Here is a 16,531-nt window from a genome sequence, read left to right as displayed (position 1 = left end):
TCACACAGTCCTCCCACCTCAGCCTCCCTAGTAGCTGGGACTATAGGTGTGCGCCACCATGCCTGGCTAATTTTTGTATTTTTGGTAGGGACAGGGTTTCATCACCTCATCTGTGTTAGAAGCCACCTAACATGGTAATGAGCTCCTGGTCATTGGAGGCATTCAAGCAGAGACTGAACAACTTGAAAGCAGGAGAGAAAATTCCTATTCAGAAATGATGTATAGATCCCATTTCAAAGGCTCCTTCCTGCCCTTGTGAACTAGGATTCAATTTTCATATGCAGGGTTATCAGTGCCATTCCAGCCAGCCCTCCATGCTGGCCTGAGTAGCCCACTCAGGGTCCGGGACAGGCATACTCATCGGACCAGTCGGAGCAGTGCTGTATGTGGTCGCGGCAGAGACGCCTCGGAATACAGTCGCAGTTCTTTTTTTTTTTTTTTTTTTGAGACGGAGTCTCGCTCTGTCGCCCAGGCTGGAGTGCAGTGGCCGGATCTCAGCTCACTGCAAGCTCCGCCTCCCGGGTTTATGCCATTCTCCTGCCTCAGCCTCCCGAGTAGCTGGGACTACAGGCGCCCGCCACCTCGCCCGGCTAGTTTTTTGTGTTTTTTAGTAGAGACGGGGTTTCACCGTGTTAGCCAGGATGGTCTCGATCTCCTGACCTCGTGATCCGCCCGTCTCGGCCTTCCAAAGTGCTGGGATTACAGGCTTGAGCCACCGCGCCCGGCCCAGTCACAGTTCTTGAAGAAGGTTGAAGGACAATGCCACCACCCAGGGCCACAGGGTGAGCACACAGTCACTGGGGAGACAAGAGCCAGCAGGAGAGCAGTTGCTGTGTCCTGGAATGCTCTGTGTACCAGGGCACTCCCTAGTTCTGAAACCTGCCATAGCTCCCCATGGCCCCAACCCATCTAACATGGGTTAAGTGTGTTCCTAGTTTTCCTGCAGCAGAGAGAATCTAGACTCCACAGCTCACAGGCTATGTGACCTTGCTCATCCTGTCTGAACCTGTTTCCTAGTGTGCTCAAGCTTGTTAATTAAGCAAAGGATGTCAGGCAAAGTCCCAGGCACATGGTAGACTGCAATATGAATGGGTGCCCTTCCTTACCCTAAGTCCAGCCACACTCACCTGCCATGACTCCCTGAGAGTGCTCCTAGCCTTCTCTCCTCTGCTCAGGCCTCTGGCATTCCTCCCCACACACCCAGCCTCTGCCTACTGAAACCTGTCTATTCTTGGTCTTCTTGAATGCTACCTCTTCTAAGAAGTCTCCCTTGATTCCTCCAGGTCCCCAGCATCTCCTTTTGGCATCAGCATGATGTAAGTCCTGGGAGTAGGACACATGCTTGATTCCTGATGTCCCCCACCTGAATCTGATACCAGGTGTGTTCTGAGCACCCCACCAGTGCTCAGAAAATGTTTGTTGAGGCCGGGCGCGGTGGCTCAAGCCTGTAATCCCAGCACTTTGGGAGGCCGAGACAGGCGGATCACGAGGTCAGGAGATCGAGACCATCCTGGCTAACACGGTGAAACCCCGTCTCTACTAAAAAATACAAAAAACTAGCCGGGCGAGGTGGCGGGCGCCTGTAGTCCCAGCTACTCGGGAGGCTGAGGCAGGAGAATGGCGTAAACCCGGGAGGCGGAGCTTGCAGTGAGCTGAGATCCGGCCACTGCACTCCAGCCCGGGCGACAGAGCGAGACCTCTGTCCAAAAAAAAAAAAAAAAAAAAGAAAAGAAAATGTTTGTTGATTGGCCACTGGGGAAGAGATTGAGAGGAAACTCTAGGGCAGCTATAGGACTTGGGACTTGGATCAGGAGGCCTGGGTTCACACCTGAGCTCCCTTCCTGTCATGCACTGTACTAATTTTCTCTGCTCAAAGCCTCAGTTTACTTACAAACAAATTGGGGCCAGTGATTCCTGCCCTGCTTTCCTCACAGGGTTATTGGGAGGTGCAGAGATGACGGAACCCCAGGTTGAAATCCCAGCAGGGTCACGTATGTACTTCTTGCGTGACCACCTTCTGGGACCCAGTTTTCTCATCTGTGCCCCTGAAGGCGACTTCCCCACTGCAGAAGAATGAGCCTCCAGAAAAAGTCACTTGGAGTGGTAGTGAGTACCCCACCACCGGATATATTCAAGCAGGGGTAGAAAACTCCTTCCTAGGATGCAGAGAAGGCATGCAAAGGGGAGCCCTAGAGATTCCCTGGTCACCCTTTGCCCTCTGGCTGCTGCCCAGCCACCGGCTCCAGCCCAGCCCGTGCCCAGACCCCTACCTGGGCTCAGTTCATCCGAGCAGTCCCCACAGTTGTTAGTGCCGTCACATTTTTGGTCTGAGTAGATCCAGGAGGCCGGGTCTCCACAGTGGGCCACGAGGAAGCGGGGGAGGCTCTGGGGCACATCTCCTGGGACAGAGGAGGCAGGAAGAAGTTCACATCTGGTCACAGCTGTCTGGGGTTATCTGGGAAGGAGTGGCCGCCCTGGCAGTTGCCAAACTCAGGATCAGTGCCCATCAGCCCATAAGGGTGCAAGCAGAAGGTTTCCTGGGGAGGCGGCGGAGTCAGAGGGAGAGGAGTGCTCCGTCGCTGGACAGAGGCCCAGAGAGCTGCCCCTCCCTTCCTCAGTTCCTCCCCAGCCGTGGTGTGTTCCTGCCCCACACCACTGCTGATACTACGCCCCTCCACAAAGAGCCTCCTTAATACTATCCAAAACCATTCCACTTTCAAGTTCAGGTTCAAGTTCCATCACCTCCAGGAAGCCTCCTCCAACTGGAACATCACAGGAATAAATGTGGAAGTCTTACAGCTGGGCCCCGGAGCTCAGGGGATGTAGGGTTCGCACACCTTGTAAGGCAGAGTCTGAGGACCTTTCTTGAAAGTACGTTCTGTTAGGCAGCAGTGTGATAGGGCTACCAAAAATTCACACAAACTCAGGCCACACCACTAGAGGTAGAAAACCTCGGGCAGGGAGGGAGCAAGCTTCTGTTCCTTAGACTGCCCAGACCCAGCCAGAAGGGCCGAGGATGTTTCTGAGGCCTGTCCAGGGAGGGGCACATGGGCAGTTGGTATTTATTCTGTGGAGCACTGAAGGAGTGGGGAGGGCCAGGAACTCGGTCACAAGGGGGCTGACTGTGACCTAGAGAAGGGGATGTGGCCTAGACAAGAGAACCCTCATGGGGGGCAAGGGAGTAATCTTCAAATCCATGCAGCGCCACCATGATGGGAGGGATTAAAGCATGGTCTATTGGGGCAGGGTTGACAGAAGGACAGAGTTGGAACCAATCAGGGAGGAACCACTCTGGGAGGCAGCTCTAAGTTTGGGAGCCCAAGGAAAAACCTTCCAATCCTTGCATCTCGGGGGTGCAAACGGAGGCTGGGTGGCCTCGGTTGGGCTTGCTAGAGAGGGGACTGGGGATGAACTGGGGCAAGGACTAGATGTTTATGAAATTGCTTCTCGTCTTGAGGGTCTTTGATGCAATGACTCTCCCTCCATGAGCTCCCCTACCCCACCCACTGCACCTCTCCAGGCTCTCTCTCCCCTGTGGGGTCAGGCTCCTCTCTCCTGAGAACGTTCTGGTGTCTGAGGTCTGGGGCCAGGTCTTCCCATTCATTCATTTGCTCATTCATTCAGCAAGCCATTCTGAATACCCCTCTGTGCTAGGCGCTGGGGCCCCGATATCAAGCGGACTGGGCCTGCAGTCTGATGGGGGCAGCAGATATGCCAATTGAGTGACAACCAGTGTGACGAGGGCTGTGACACAGGGAACCACAGGGACTGTGGAAGCCCAAGGAGACAATTTAACCTCGTGTGGGAGCCAGGGAAAGCTTCCTGGAGGAGGTAACACTTGAACTCTGCCTTGAGGGATGAATACGGGTTCCCTGGGAGTGGAGATGCACAGGGCGAAGGCATTCCTTCGTGGGGGCATGTATGTGTGTCCCTGACTGGGACCAGGTCGGGGCAGGCGTTCCTGGCTGAAGGCACTGGAGCATCAAAACCAAGGGGACGTGAAGGTGCCTGGTGTGTTCAGGGATGACTGAGCTTCAGTATGGCTGCAGAGAGAATTAGGGTGTGGGGGAACCCCTGGGAGGGGCAACACCGAGCGGGTACTCACGGCACAAGCTCTCATCCTCATCCTCGCCGTGGGTACAGGTGCGAACGCCATCACAGACCCCACTGGCTGGAATGCAGCTCCTCTGGTCATGGCACAAGAAGCCTGTCCTGTTTGTCAGTGTTATACAAGCTTGGGCTCCTGAATGGGTAGGGGAAGGCCCTGGAGGGTCAAGGGTGGTGCTCACAAGGACAAACCTTCCTCACCTGAACTCCACCTAGAGCTGGCCTGAGGGGCTGGGGCAGTGGGGAGGATGAACCCAGCGCCATCAATAGGGTTCAAGCCCCAGCTCTACCTACTGCTGGCTGCCTGATCTTGGGCAGATGACCTGACCACCTTGAGTCTCAGGTTGTCTGCAACATGGGGATCATAGCACACACCCTGTGGGACTGTTGTGGGGATTAAATAGAAGCATCTCTGTGAAGAAACATAGAACAGAAAATGTGAAGAACAAGTAATGGTTCTCTCCTGTATTGAAAACTTATTTACAGTGTCATGGGAAGCTTCTGAGGACAGTGTTCAATTCAGTGAAGTGGTTGTCACGGTGGAGCTCCTGGTATGAGGTTAGAGTGTCAGAAGCAATATACTTGGGCTGGCTGGAGGGCCATGTGTCATAATTCCTTCTATCTGGGCACAACTGCAAAGCACTTTCATACTTTATTCTACAGTTCCCCAAACACCCCTGAGACACGTCATCACTGGCCCCCCATATGGGAGGAGAAAAGGAATACCCACTCCTAGGGCTGCCGCAAAGAATTAAAAGACGGAAACCTGCGGACAAGGTAGGGGGAACCCCTTGGCCCCACGTGTGTATAATACGTGTGCATAATTGGGGATGGGAGCCGGTTTGTGCATTTGTGTTTGTAAATGCGTGAACCACCTCTCCATCCCTGGGCAGCCTCAGCTAGTGTGGGTGGGGGGACGGGGGAGCAACTCTCAGAGACACTCATGTTGACACAGACACACAAACAGATGCACACACACATGAACACATGCTCACACACAGACAGCTGCACCTACATGCACACTCACAGATACACAGACAACAGATGTGCACACATACACTGACACACACATGCTCTCACACAGACATGAACATACATACACAGCTGCATACACTCATAGACACGCAAAACACACAGGTGCGTACACGGACTCATGACTGCAGCTGCTCATGTATTCGCATCCACCTCAGGGCCTGTGTTCCTGCACAGGCAGCGGGAGCGCTGCGAATCTCAGCCCCTGACCTTGCCTCAGCCCTCTACACCCACCCTGCCGGCTGCAGAGCCATCCTTCAGAAACATTCACCTGGTGACACTTGCCCCCAACTTAATCTCCTTTCTGTGGCTCCTGGACTATGACCTCCCTTCTCGGTGCAGCCTGTGAGGCCCTTGGCCCCACTTGTCACTCTAGCCCTTCCTGCACACTGGCCCCTTGCAGTGTCTTCTTCTCTTCCTGCTTCCTCCCACCCCTCAGGGCTCCACACACGCTGTTCCCTGTTCCTGGGATGCTTTTCCTGGCATCCCCCCACTACTAATACCCATTGTGCCTACCCTGACTCCTCAACGGGGCTAGACTCTCAGGGATCCCAGGGACCCTGCTGTAATAGGTATTCATGTCCAGACTGCTCTCAGAACAATTATTAGCTCCACGAGGGCAGGCACTGTCTTGGGGTTGTTCACCCCTGAAGCTGGGGCTGCAGGCATGTATGGGATGTGACCCTGTCCCGCGTGGTGGAGACGGACACACAGATGGATAGCACCACCCCAGGGTGGCCAGGCCAGGGGAAGAGGAAGTGTAGGGACTGTGGGGCTGAGAAGAGGCTTGTAACCCAGCCTGGGGGTCTAGGAAGGCATCCTGGAGGAGGTGACATCAGAGCTGGGTCCTCTCAGTAACCATGTCACAGATGTGCAAATGGAGGCTCAGAGACTGGTACAGTCAGCGTGCACAGGTGTCTGTGTGTGCCCCTCAGAGGGGTCACTGGGAGAGTCTTAGGTGGAACCACAGGTCCCTCACACCCCAGCATGCTTACACCCCAGATGCTTCATGCCCGCTTCCTGTCTCCACACCTTTGCCTGCACTGTGCCCTCTGCCTGGAATGCCTTTTTCTCTGCTGTCCCCCTGACAAATATTCATCCTTCAAACCAGCTTGGGCAGCAACTCCTGGGTGAGGCTTTTTCCCTGATACCCTCCTCCCCAGTAAAGCTGGCCACTCTCTCCTCCCATCCACCCAGCTCCTCTGTTTCCACACCAGCACTTGCCACCTGGACTGTATAGCTATGTCACTGGTAGGGTCCCCTACACCCTGGGAGTGAGCCCCGGGGCAGGCCGGGGGCTGATTTTCCTCCGTGTCTCCCATGTATGCCCACTCTCTACTGCCCACTCCTCATCCCAAGCTTTGCTCTCCCAAGACCGGGAGCCTGGTCAGGGCAACTCTCACCTGGGGACAGCTCTCACCTGGAGACAGCTCTCACCTGGGGACAGCTCTCACCTGGGGACAGCTCTCACCTGGGGACAGCTCTCACCTGGGGGAAGACCTTGTTCATGTCTTCAGCTTCCAGCTCCTGGCCAGGGCTGTGTGCAGAGAGCTCAGCACGAGTTCCCTGCCTTGTCCCCAGGGCCAGTCTGGAGGAGGGACAGGCGGGAGGCCTTGCCCAGGCCACACCCTCCCTGTGGGCAGTCCCCTGCCAGCTGCCTTCCAAGCAGAGGCAAGGAAAGGAGGGCCCCGCTCCGGCCAGGCTATTCCCTCCTCTGCCATCTGCCAGCAACATTGCGAGGCTGGAATCCTCATCCCCATTCCACAGATGAAGAGTCAGAGGTTCAGAGAGGGAGAAACTGCCCCAAGTCTCACAGTACGTGGGAGGAGTGAAACCCAGCAACTTTTCAGGAAGTGCATTGTCCTCCACATCAGTGATGGAACCGGAGGAGCTCAGGTTCCAGGGGTATGAAGATGCAGGCAGAAACTCCCAGAATTAACGTTTCTGTGGCTAGAAAGTAGGGGTCATTTTCTCATTGATGTTCTTCTGTTCAACTACATAGGTAACCTAGATTGAAAGAATATGGATTTTCCACTAAAATTATAAAGCAAATGTAATTTTAAATTATTTCACTTAGAAATGTGGCAACGTGAATTTTTACTGTCCCTGAGGTGGTGCCCGAAGTGGGGAAGAGGTAGGAGGCTGGTTGCTTGCCTGAACTATGCCCCCAGTGAGTGGGTTTCCCTAGCAGCCTGTCCCACTGCTGAACAAACCAAGACCCTGGATTCTTGAGGGACAGGTCCAAGGACCCGGTCCGAGGGAGGAGAGGTGTCTACCTCCAGAAATGAGCTCAGGAGTTCTTGCGCCTGCCTCTGATGCCCATAGATTTTCCAACCTGCAATCAGCCTTTTCTTTTGCATTGGAAAATAAAATGATGAATCCACGTGGGGCCAAGTGGGAGGCTCAGACACAGGGGCAGCCCTTGGGAGGCAGCAAGTAACACACTGAAGAGCTGAGCCCTAGGCCAGGAGAACGGGGCTCTCATTAGGGCCCTACCACTGGCTCTGACGGGCTACTCACTCCCCTTCCCTGTGCCTCAGTTCCTTCATCCAGAAAATAAAGGTGTAAACTAGATGAAGGGGGTGTTTTAGTTTAAGGTTACCCAGAATCAGACTCTAAGACAAGATGTGAGGGCAAGTACATTTAATTGGGAGTGATCCCAGGAAACGCTGGTCGTGGGATCAGGGAAATGAGACAGGGAAGAGAAGGATCCAATAACAGGCGTGTTATGAAGCAGGTTCCCGCTGTGGGCAAGTGGAATTTAGCCCTGCTGGGGCACTCGAGGAAGCCAGGGGAGAAGAGGCACCTCAGAGTTATCCCACTCAAGGTCGGGGGAACTGGGGTATTAATCTGCCAGCTTCTGCCAGTCCTGGTTGAGAACGGCCAGAGGAGGCCAGGCATGATGGCTCATCCCAGCACTTGGGGAGGCAGAGGTGGGTGGATCACCTGAGGTCAGGAGTTCAAAACCAGCCTGGTCAAGATGGTAAAACCCTGTCTCTACTAAAAATATAAAAAATTAGCTGGGCATGGTGGTGGGCACCTGTCATCCCAGCTACTCGGGAGGCTGAGGGAGGAGAATCGCTTGAACCCGGGAGGCGGAGGTTGCAGTGAGCCAAGATTGCGCCATTGCACTCCAGCCTGGGCAACAAGAGCGAAACTTCGTCTCAAAAAAAAAAAAAAAAAAAAAAAAAAAAGAGGCCAGCCAGAGGGGGTTAATTCCTTGCCCCTCTGGGCTGCCTTAGGCAAGGAGATGCCGGTGTTGGCAACTTGGCAACTGCATGCTAGGCTAATATGTCCTGAAATGGAAAGGGTTGATAGCATGGGCAGGGCACCCATGGTCCCTGCTAAAGACACTAACTAGATTTTATATGGCATGCCAACTGCAACTGATGGGAAAAGGCTCTCTGGAACCCATGTTCAGGACTGTGATTGACCAGTGATGCCTGCCGTGGGTGTAAGAGTGGAGAGGGGTATCAGACATGATGACCATTTGCCATTCCTGAACCTATTAATGCCCTTCAGCCTCTGGCCTTCCTTGACTCTGTGATTCTTAAGTGTTCCTCTAAAAAAAGACTCCTCGGGGCTTTGAAATGCCCTTTTGTCTGCTGAGTCCGGACACAGCCACATACGATTTTGCTGAAAGCACTGTGTCTCTCCAGGGCTCACGCTGTCACCAAGAACCCTTGGGGGAAAGGCAGCAAGGGGCCTGGTGACATGAAGGAGAGGCCCTGGTGCCTCAATTCTTGAACTTCCTGGAATCATATCCCCTCCAATTCACAGTCTCATTCTCAAGGGGAGGGCACGGATGGAATGGAGGCAGATATTATTTACTGAGCAGCTACTATGCTCCAGGCACTACACCAGCCGCCTTACACACGCCCTCTCCCTTGATCTTCACAACAACTCTGTAAGATAGGTAATAGTACACCCACTTGACAGATGTGGAAACTGGGTTCAGAGAGGTTAAGTAACTTGCCAAAGCCACACAGTGAGTAAACAGCAGAGCAGAGATTTTAAGCCAGGTCAGTTTTGACTCCAAGCCTGTGGACCTGTGGAGTTGATTCGCACTCCCTCCCTTGTGGATGAGAATTTCTGATGATCACATGTCCGTCAACACTTAGTACTATCAGACTTTTTGACTTCCACCAGCCTGACAACTGTGAAATACCATCAGTGGCTCACCACTGTCAGGATTTGCAGTCCTCTTTTGCTTAACCTCAGACGTGTCTCATTCTAAAGCAGGGAGAAGCTGGGCGCTGTGGCTCGCACCTGTAATCCCAGCACTTTGGGAGGCCAAAGTGGGCAGATCACTTGAGATCAGGAGTTTGAGATCAGCCTGGCCAACATGGTGAAACCCCATCTCTACTAAAAATACAAAAATTAGCTGGGCATGGTGGTGCATGCCTGTAATCCCAGCTACTTGGGAGGCTGAAATGGGAGAATCGCTTGAACGAACGGAAGGCAGAGGTTGCAGTGAGCCGAGATCGTGCCACTGCACTCCAGCCTGGGTGACAGAGTGAGACTCTGTCTCAAAATAACTAACTAACTAACTAACTAACTAACTAACTAATTAACTAAATAAATAAAGCAGGGAGAATGGTGAGTGATGGATGCAGAGTTCTAGCAGCAGCTTAAGGTGGTACCCATATGAGGGTTAGAGGAGGAAATTGAAAAGAGTGGAAACTCTTTTGGGCTTTTGGGCTGCCAAAGTCCCTCAGGGAAACTCAGAGCTTTGATCAGCAGAGTCAAAGGGACCTCAGGCTCAGAAAGCACAACGGCCTCATTTTACAGAAGGGGGATCTAAGGTCTGGAAAGAAGAGGGAACTTGCGCAACGCCATACCATGGTCCGTGCCCTAGCACGGTGAGCACTCCCTCCACAGCAGCAGATGGCCTCAGGAACATTGGCATGTGCAGCTTCAATTTTTTTTTTTTTTTTGAGACGGAGTCTCACTCTGTCGCCCAGGCTGGAGTGCAGTGGCGCGATCTTGGCTCACTGCAAACTCTGCCTCCCAGGTTCATGCCATTCTCCTGCCTCAGCTTCCGAGTAGCTGGGACTACAGGCGCCCGCCACCACGCCCGGCTAATTTTTTGTATTTTTAGTAAAGACAGGATTTCACTGTGTTAGGATGGTCTCCATCTCCTGACCTCGTGATTTGCCCACCTCGGCCTCCCAAAGTTCTGGGATTACAGGTGTGAGCCGCCAGGCCCTGCCCAGCCTCAATTATTTTTAGCCTCACTGTCTCTCTTGCCTAGGGTAGAGGCCCCAGTCTGCCAACCTCGTGTGTCCCAGCAGTTGCTCCTGAAGGGCACGGTTCAGATGCTGGGCCCACGTTGTCCCCTCCTTCAGCTCTCTTTCTGGTTAGTTAGAACTGATGGCAGGGGCTTTCACTGCCTGTTCTTGTCCTAGTGGGAGGCAGTTGTTGGGATAGTTACATCATGAAGATTAATGGCTTGGGCTGTAGTAAACGACCTCCACTTCCACCCTGCTGGGCCCTTGGCCTTGACTGGGACCCCTGGGCCAGGGCTGGGTAAACTTCTAGCAAGAGCATACGTTTTGGAGCTGGTAGTCCAAATGGTCTCACCACTAACTGAGTGATCTTGGCTGGGTCACTTAACCTTTCTGAGCTTCAACTTTCCCATCTCCCACCCTAGACTTCTTTCCCCTTATTCCTGAAGAAAGAGGAGGACAGGAGATCCTACCCCACTGGGTGGACCTCTCTGTCCTCCCTCCTCACCCAACACCATGCTAAGCCCACTCTCTTTACCTGCTCCAAAATCCTTCTCCCTGCCAGGCCCCCAGAAAAAATGTTTCAAAACCTTAAGAAAAATACGGAAAGGTGGCCGGGCGTGGTGGTTCACGCCTGTAATTCCAGCACTTTGGGAGGCCAAGGCGGGTGGATCACAAGGTCAGGAGATCGAGACCATCCTGGCTAACATGGTGAAACCCTGTCTGTACTAAAAAAATACAAAAAATTAGGCAAGCATGGTGGCGGGCGCCTGTAGTCCCAGCTACTCAGGAGGCTGAGGCAGGAGAATGGCGTGAACCTGGGAGGCGGAGCTTGCAGTGAGCCGAGATTGCACCACTGCACTCCAGCCTGGGCGACAGAGGGAGACTCTGTCTCAAAGAAAAAAAAAAGAAAAAGAAAAAGAAAAAAATATATGTATATGGAAAGGTAGGAAGAACAATGTAAATAATGTAACAAATAATCACGAATCCAATGAGTTAACGAATGTTAACATGTAGTCAGTTTTGCTCCAGATTTTTTTCAGCACAATTCGGGGCCTCTGTTGTTTTCCCCAGTTGTATTTCTTCTCCTCCCTCTCCAGAGTTGATCAGTTTCCTGAGTATGGCATGTATTCTTCGCTAACTGGTTTGTATATTTTTAACATATGGGTATATATGCATGAAAAATATGTAGTGCTGCCTTTATGGCTTTTTAAAAACATTGACATAAATATCATCTTAGTGTACATATCTCTATTGCTCTTTACACACACACACGCACAGACACATCTAGTTAGTGTGCATATCTCTCCTGCTCTTTACACACAAACACACACACATACACACACACACACACACACACCCCTGGAATCATAGTGTAGCAAACTGCTCTGCAAAGGGAGTGACCTTGCACTCCCATCAGTAGTATGTGAGAGCTCCTGTCTCCGCAGTCTCACCAGCTCTTGAAATTGCCAGACTTCCTGACACCTGCCAGTCTGGTAGGTGTGCAATGGGACAGTCCTACTGCTACCACCAATTGCTAACATTTATGGAGTTCTTTACTTTTGTCACATACTGTACTACATGCTTTATATATGTTCACTGATTTTATCCTCCACAGGAGATGGAGACTATTATTATTTCCATTTTACACATGAGAAAACTGAGGCACAGAGACATGAAGTCACTTGCCCACGGTTTGCAGCAAGTGGCAGAGCCAGAATTCAGACCTGGCTGGCTGAATTCACTCTTATCCTTACCTACGAATTCACTCTTATCCTTACCACTCGAAAAGTGTGGCCAGTGGATCAGCAGCACCCACATCACCTGGGAGCCGGTTAGAGATGCAGATTCCCAGGGCTCCCCAGACCTACCACACCAGAATCTGCATATTGACAAAACGCCCAGGAGATTCAAAAGCACATTACTTTGGAAAAGCACCGCCCTACCCTATGTCGTTATGCAGCTCCTTTTAAAATATACAAGTGGATTTCCTCACTCGTGAATTGCCTTTTCGTATCTGTTGCCCATTTTTCTATGGGTGGTTGGTCTTTTCCTTATTGATTTATGAATTTCTTTATGATGGATTTGAATCATTTGTTATATGGGTTGTAAATCTCTCTCCCAGTCTGTGGCTTGTCACTTCGTAGGATGACTTCTGCTGGCTCCTTCTACCTTTCTAAATCCATCGTTCTTGCCAGGAGCCTTCTTTGCCTTTGCCTATACCTATATTCTTTATGCTCTGTGTCTCCCTTTTAGCCTGGCTGTGGCTAAGGGAGAGTCACTGGACACCAGGTCAGCAAACCTCAGCTTGAGTCAGACAGACCTGGGTTTTCATCCTGACTCTGACAAATTGAGACCTATCTAATTTAAGGTGGGGAGCTGCAGACTCTCTCAGTCTGTTTCCTCATTTGAAAAATGGGGATAAGAGGCCGGGCCAGTTGGCTCACGCCTGTAATCCCAGCACTTTTGGGAGGCCGAGGCAGGCGGATCACGAAGTCAGGAGATTGAGACCATTCTGGCTAATATGGTGAAACCCCATCTCTACTAAAAATACAAAAAATGAGCCGGGCGTGGTGGCGGCGCCTGTAGTCCCAGCTACTCGGGAGGCTGAGGCAGGAGAATGGCGGGAACCCAGGAGGCGGAGCTTGCAATGAGCCGAGATTGCGCCACTGCACTCCAGCCTGGGCGATAGAGTGAGACTACGTCTCAAAAAAAAAAAAAAAAGAAAAGAAAAAGAAAAAGAAAAAGGAAAAATGGGGATAAGAATCCTTAATTCAAAGAGTGGTGGCTGGAATGAAGTGAGTGCACATATGCACCCTCTAAGGGTGGAATATTGTTTCTGAATGCCTTGGTCTGTTTCCAGTTTTGGAGATTGACCCAGGGAACTGAGAGATCTGCTTCTAGACCCAGCCTCTGCTTCAGCATAGATCATTCCTTCTCTATCCCTCCCACAACTCTGGGATACTGGCTGGCTGCCTCTCCTCTCTGTTTACGCAACTGTATAATATACAAGTTAAACCTCATCCTGCTTTCCTAGATGGATTTTTTTTAACTTTTAAGTGCAAGGATACATGTGCAGGATGTGCACGTTTGTTACACAGGTAAACGTGTGTCATGGGGTTTGTTGTACCGATTATTTCATCAGCCAGGTATTAAGCTGAGTATCCATCCATTAGTTATTTTTTCTGATCCTCTCCCTCCTCCCACCCTCTACCTACAATTGGCCCTGGTGTGTGTTGTTCCCCTCTATGTGTCCATGTGTTCATCATTCACCTCCCACTTATAAGTGAGAACATGTGGTGTTTGATTTTCTGTTTCTGTTAGTTTGCTAAGGATAATGGCCTCCAGCTCCATCCATGTCCCTGCAAAGGATATAATCTTGTTCTTTTTATGGCTGCATAGTACTCCATGGTGTATATGTACCACATTTTCTTTATCCAGTCTATCACTGATGGGTATTTGGATTGATTCCATGTCTTTGCTATTCTGGATAGTGCTGCAATAAACATATGTATGCATGTGTCTTTATAATAGAACGATTTCTATTCCTTTGGGTATATACCCAGTAATGGGGTTGCTGGATTGAATGGTATCTCTGACTTTAGCATTTTAGGTCTTCAAGGAAGACACTGTCTTCCACAGTGGTTGAACTAATTTACACTCCCACCAACAGTGCATAGGCGTTCCTTTTTCTCCACAACCTCACCAGCATCTGTTATTTTTTTGACCTTTTAATAATAGTCATTCTGACTGGTGTGAGATGGTAGCTCCGTGTGTGTGTGTGTGTGTGTGTGTGTGTGTGTGTGTGATGTTTTTGAGACAGAGTCTCGCTCTCTCGCCACGTTGGAGTGCAGTGGCACGATCTTGGCTCACTGCAACCTCCGCCTTCCTGGTTCAAGCGATTCCCCTGCCTTAGCATCCTGAGTAGCTGGGACTACAGGTGTGCACCACCACACCCAGCTAATTTTTCTTTTTCTTTTTTGTATTTTAGTAGAGACAGGAGTATCACCATGTTGGCCAGGATGGTCTTGATCTTCCGACCTTGTGATCCGCCCACCTCGGTCTCCCAAAGTGCTGGGATTACAGGCGTGAGCCACTGTGCCTGGCCTGTGGTTTTGATTTGCATTTCTCTAATGATCAGCGATGTTGAGCTTTTATTCATATGCTTGTTGGCGGCATGTATATATTCTTTTGAGAAGTGCCTGTTCAAGTCCATTGCCCACTTTTTAATGGGGTTTTTTCTTGTAAATTTGTTTAAGTTCCTTTAGATGCTAGATATTAGACCTTTGTCAGATGCATAGTTTGCAAATATTTTCTCCCATTCTGAATGTTGTCTGTTTACTCTGTTGACAGTTTCTTTTGCTGTGCAGAAATCTCTTTGGTTTAATTAGATCCCATTGATCAATTTTTGCTTTTGTTGCAATTGCTTTTGGTGTTTTCATCATGAAATCTTTGCCTGTGCCTATGTCCTGAATGGCATTGCTTAAGCTGTCTTCCAGGGTTTTTGTAGTTTTGGGTTTTTTAAGTCTTTAATCCACTAGATGGATGTTATAAGAATCCATTTAAGGCGATAGGTGAGAGTGCTACAAAGGGCTTTGCAAATGTCATGGGGAATCAACAAACAAACCCCATATTATGAATTACCTATTTAGACACTTTTACAAGATAGCATTATTTTTTAATGCAGATGATCCAAGTTTTATTAAAGTTTACAATACTTAAGCATAAATAAATTAACAGATTTGTAGCTCCAATAATGGTGGCATGATATACACCTGGAGGTAACATTAGCAACAGCTTTTGTTGAAACCTTTCATTTTCAATCAGGTGCTGATTTTTCTTCCACCCAAGTCTTCAATTATTGCTGTTCTAACACTGCAAAAACAATTCAAGCATAAAAAAGTACACAAGAGGCAGTAAAATAAGCCGAAATAATTTAAACTTGAACAAGAAAGCAAAATAATTTACTCTTAAAATGACAAAAGTAAAATTAACCTCTAAACCAGGGGTCTGGTGAACTTGGATGGGAAAAATTTTAAATCTTCCTTTTCACCAACTGCTAACTGAAATATAACATTTCCTTCAATTACAAATATAGGAAACAGTCCACAATAGGATCAGAGTACCTGTGACTTTGTCACCAGTAGAAATGAGACATTTATATATATTACAGTTGTTAGATATTTCAAAATATGAATTTGAATTTATAGTAATTTTAGAACCACCATGCAATCTTATTTTCTGTTAATAAAGTATGTATGTTGCTGGATCATAAAACTTTGAAAACATCTTAACTTTAACATGATCAGTTTCCTTTGCAATCCTTTATATTTAGTTTTATGCATTTGAAAACATTACTATAAGAGGGGGTCCACAGGCTTCACTGGATCACCAGAAAGCTCAACGGCACAAAAAAGTTTGAAACAAAGGTCATTAATATCACAGGAAGAGAGTACTTAATAGTGAAATAGGGTGGGCATGGTAGCTCACGTCTGCAATCCCAACACTTTGGGAGGCTGAGGCAAGTGGATTACCTGAAGACAGGAGTTCGAGACCAGCCTGGGCAACACGGCAAAACCCCATCTTTACTAAAAATACAAAAATTAGCCGAGCATTGTGGCGCACACCTGTAGTACCAGCTACTCGGGAGGCTGAGGCACAAGAATTGCTTGAACCTGGGAGCTGTGGAGGTTGCAGAGTCAAGATTGTACCAGTGTACTCCAGCCTGGGTAATAGTGTGAGACTCCATCTCAAAAAAAAAAAAAAAAAAAAAAAAAGAGTGAAATATACGAAGCTGACTTCAACAGTAACAGATTTCAGAAAAGGTCTGAGAACTGTGCTCCAGAATTTAATTACCACAAGGAGTTAGAAAATCCACACTACAATCCAGCTTCCCAAACAGACGACTAAATTTCCCACTATCCCTGTCTTTACCACTGTACACACCCCCACCCTAGACTCCAGTGTAGAACAAGTAGTCAAGGAAAGAAGAGATTAAAACGGTCATGCATGCAGATGATACTCAAATGCAAACATGACAGGCTTCGCAACTAGAAACCTGGTGGGAGGGGCGCAAGAGCATGCTGGGTTCCTAGAGACTGGTTGGCAAATGTAGAATTAGAGGACGGTGATAAGAAACCAGGGATCCATGGGCAGCCTTCCCA

At 49.7% G+C, this 16,531-nt stretch overlaps 1 protein-coding gene across 1 annotated transcript; it reads right to left on the bottom strand.

Annotated features, from left to right (window-relative positions):
• Positions 1 to 335: 335 nt before the first annotated feature.
• Positions 336 to 6,873, bottom strand: LDLRAD1 (low density lipoprotein receptor class A domain containing 1). The gene is given in 6 exon segments (XM_023187326.1): positions 336 to 425; positions 727 to 797; positions 2,271 to 2,399; positions 4,106 to 4,243; positions 6,628 to 6,666; positions 6,669 to 6,873. Coding segments are annotated over 6 exon segments (672 nt in total).
• Positions 6,874 to 16,531: the final 9,658 nt, after the last annotated feature.

The sequence above is a fragment of the Piliocolobus tephrosceles genome, chromosome 1, assembly GCF_002776525.5.
Source record: "Piliocolobus tephrosceles isolate RC106 chromosome 1, ASM277652v3, whole genome shotgun sequence".
NCBI classification, from domain to species: domain Eukaryota; kingdom Metazoa; phylum Chordata; class Mammalia; order Primates; family Cercopithecidae; genus Piliocolobus; species Piliocolobus tephrosceles.
Note: the sequence above shows the minus strand (reverse complement) of the source record. Positions and strands in the feature narration are given on the sequence as shown.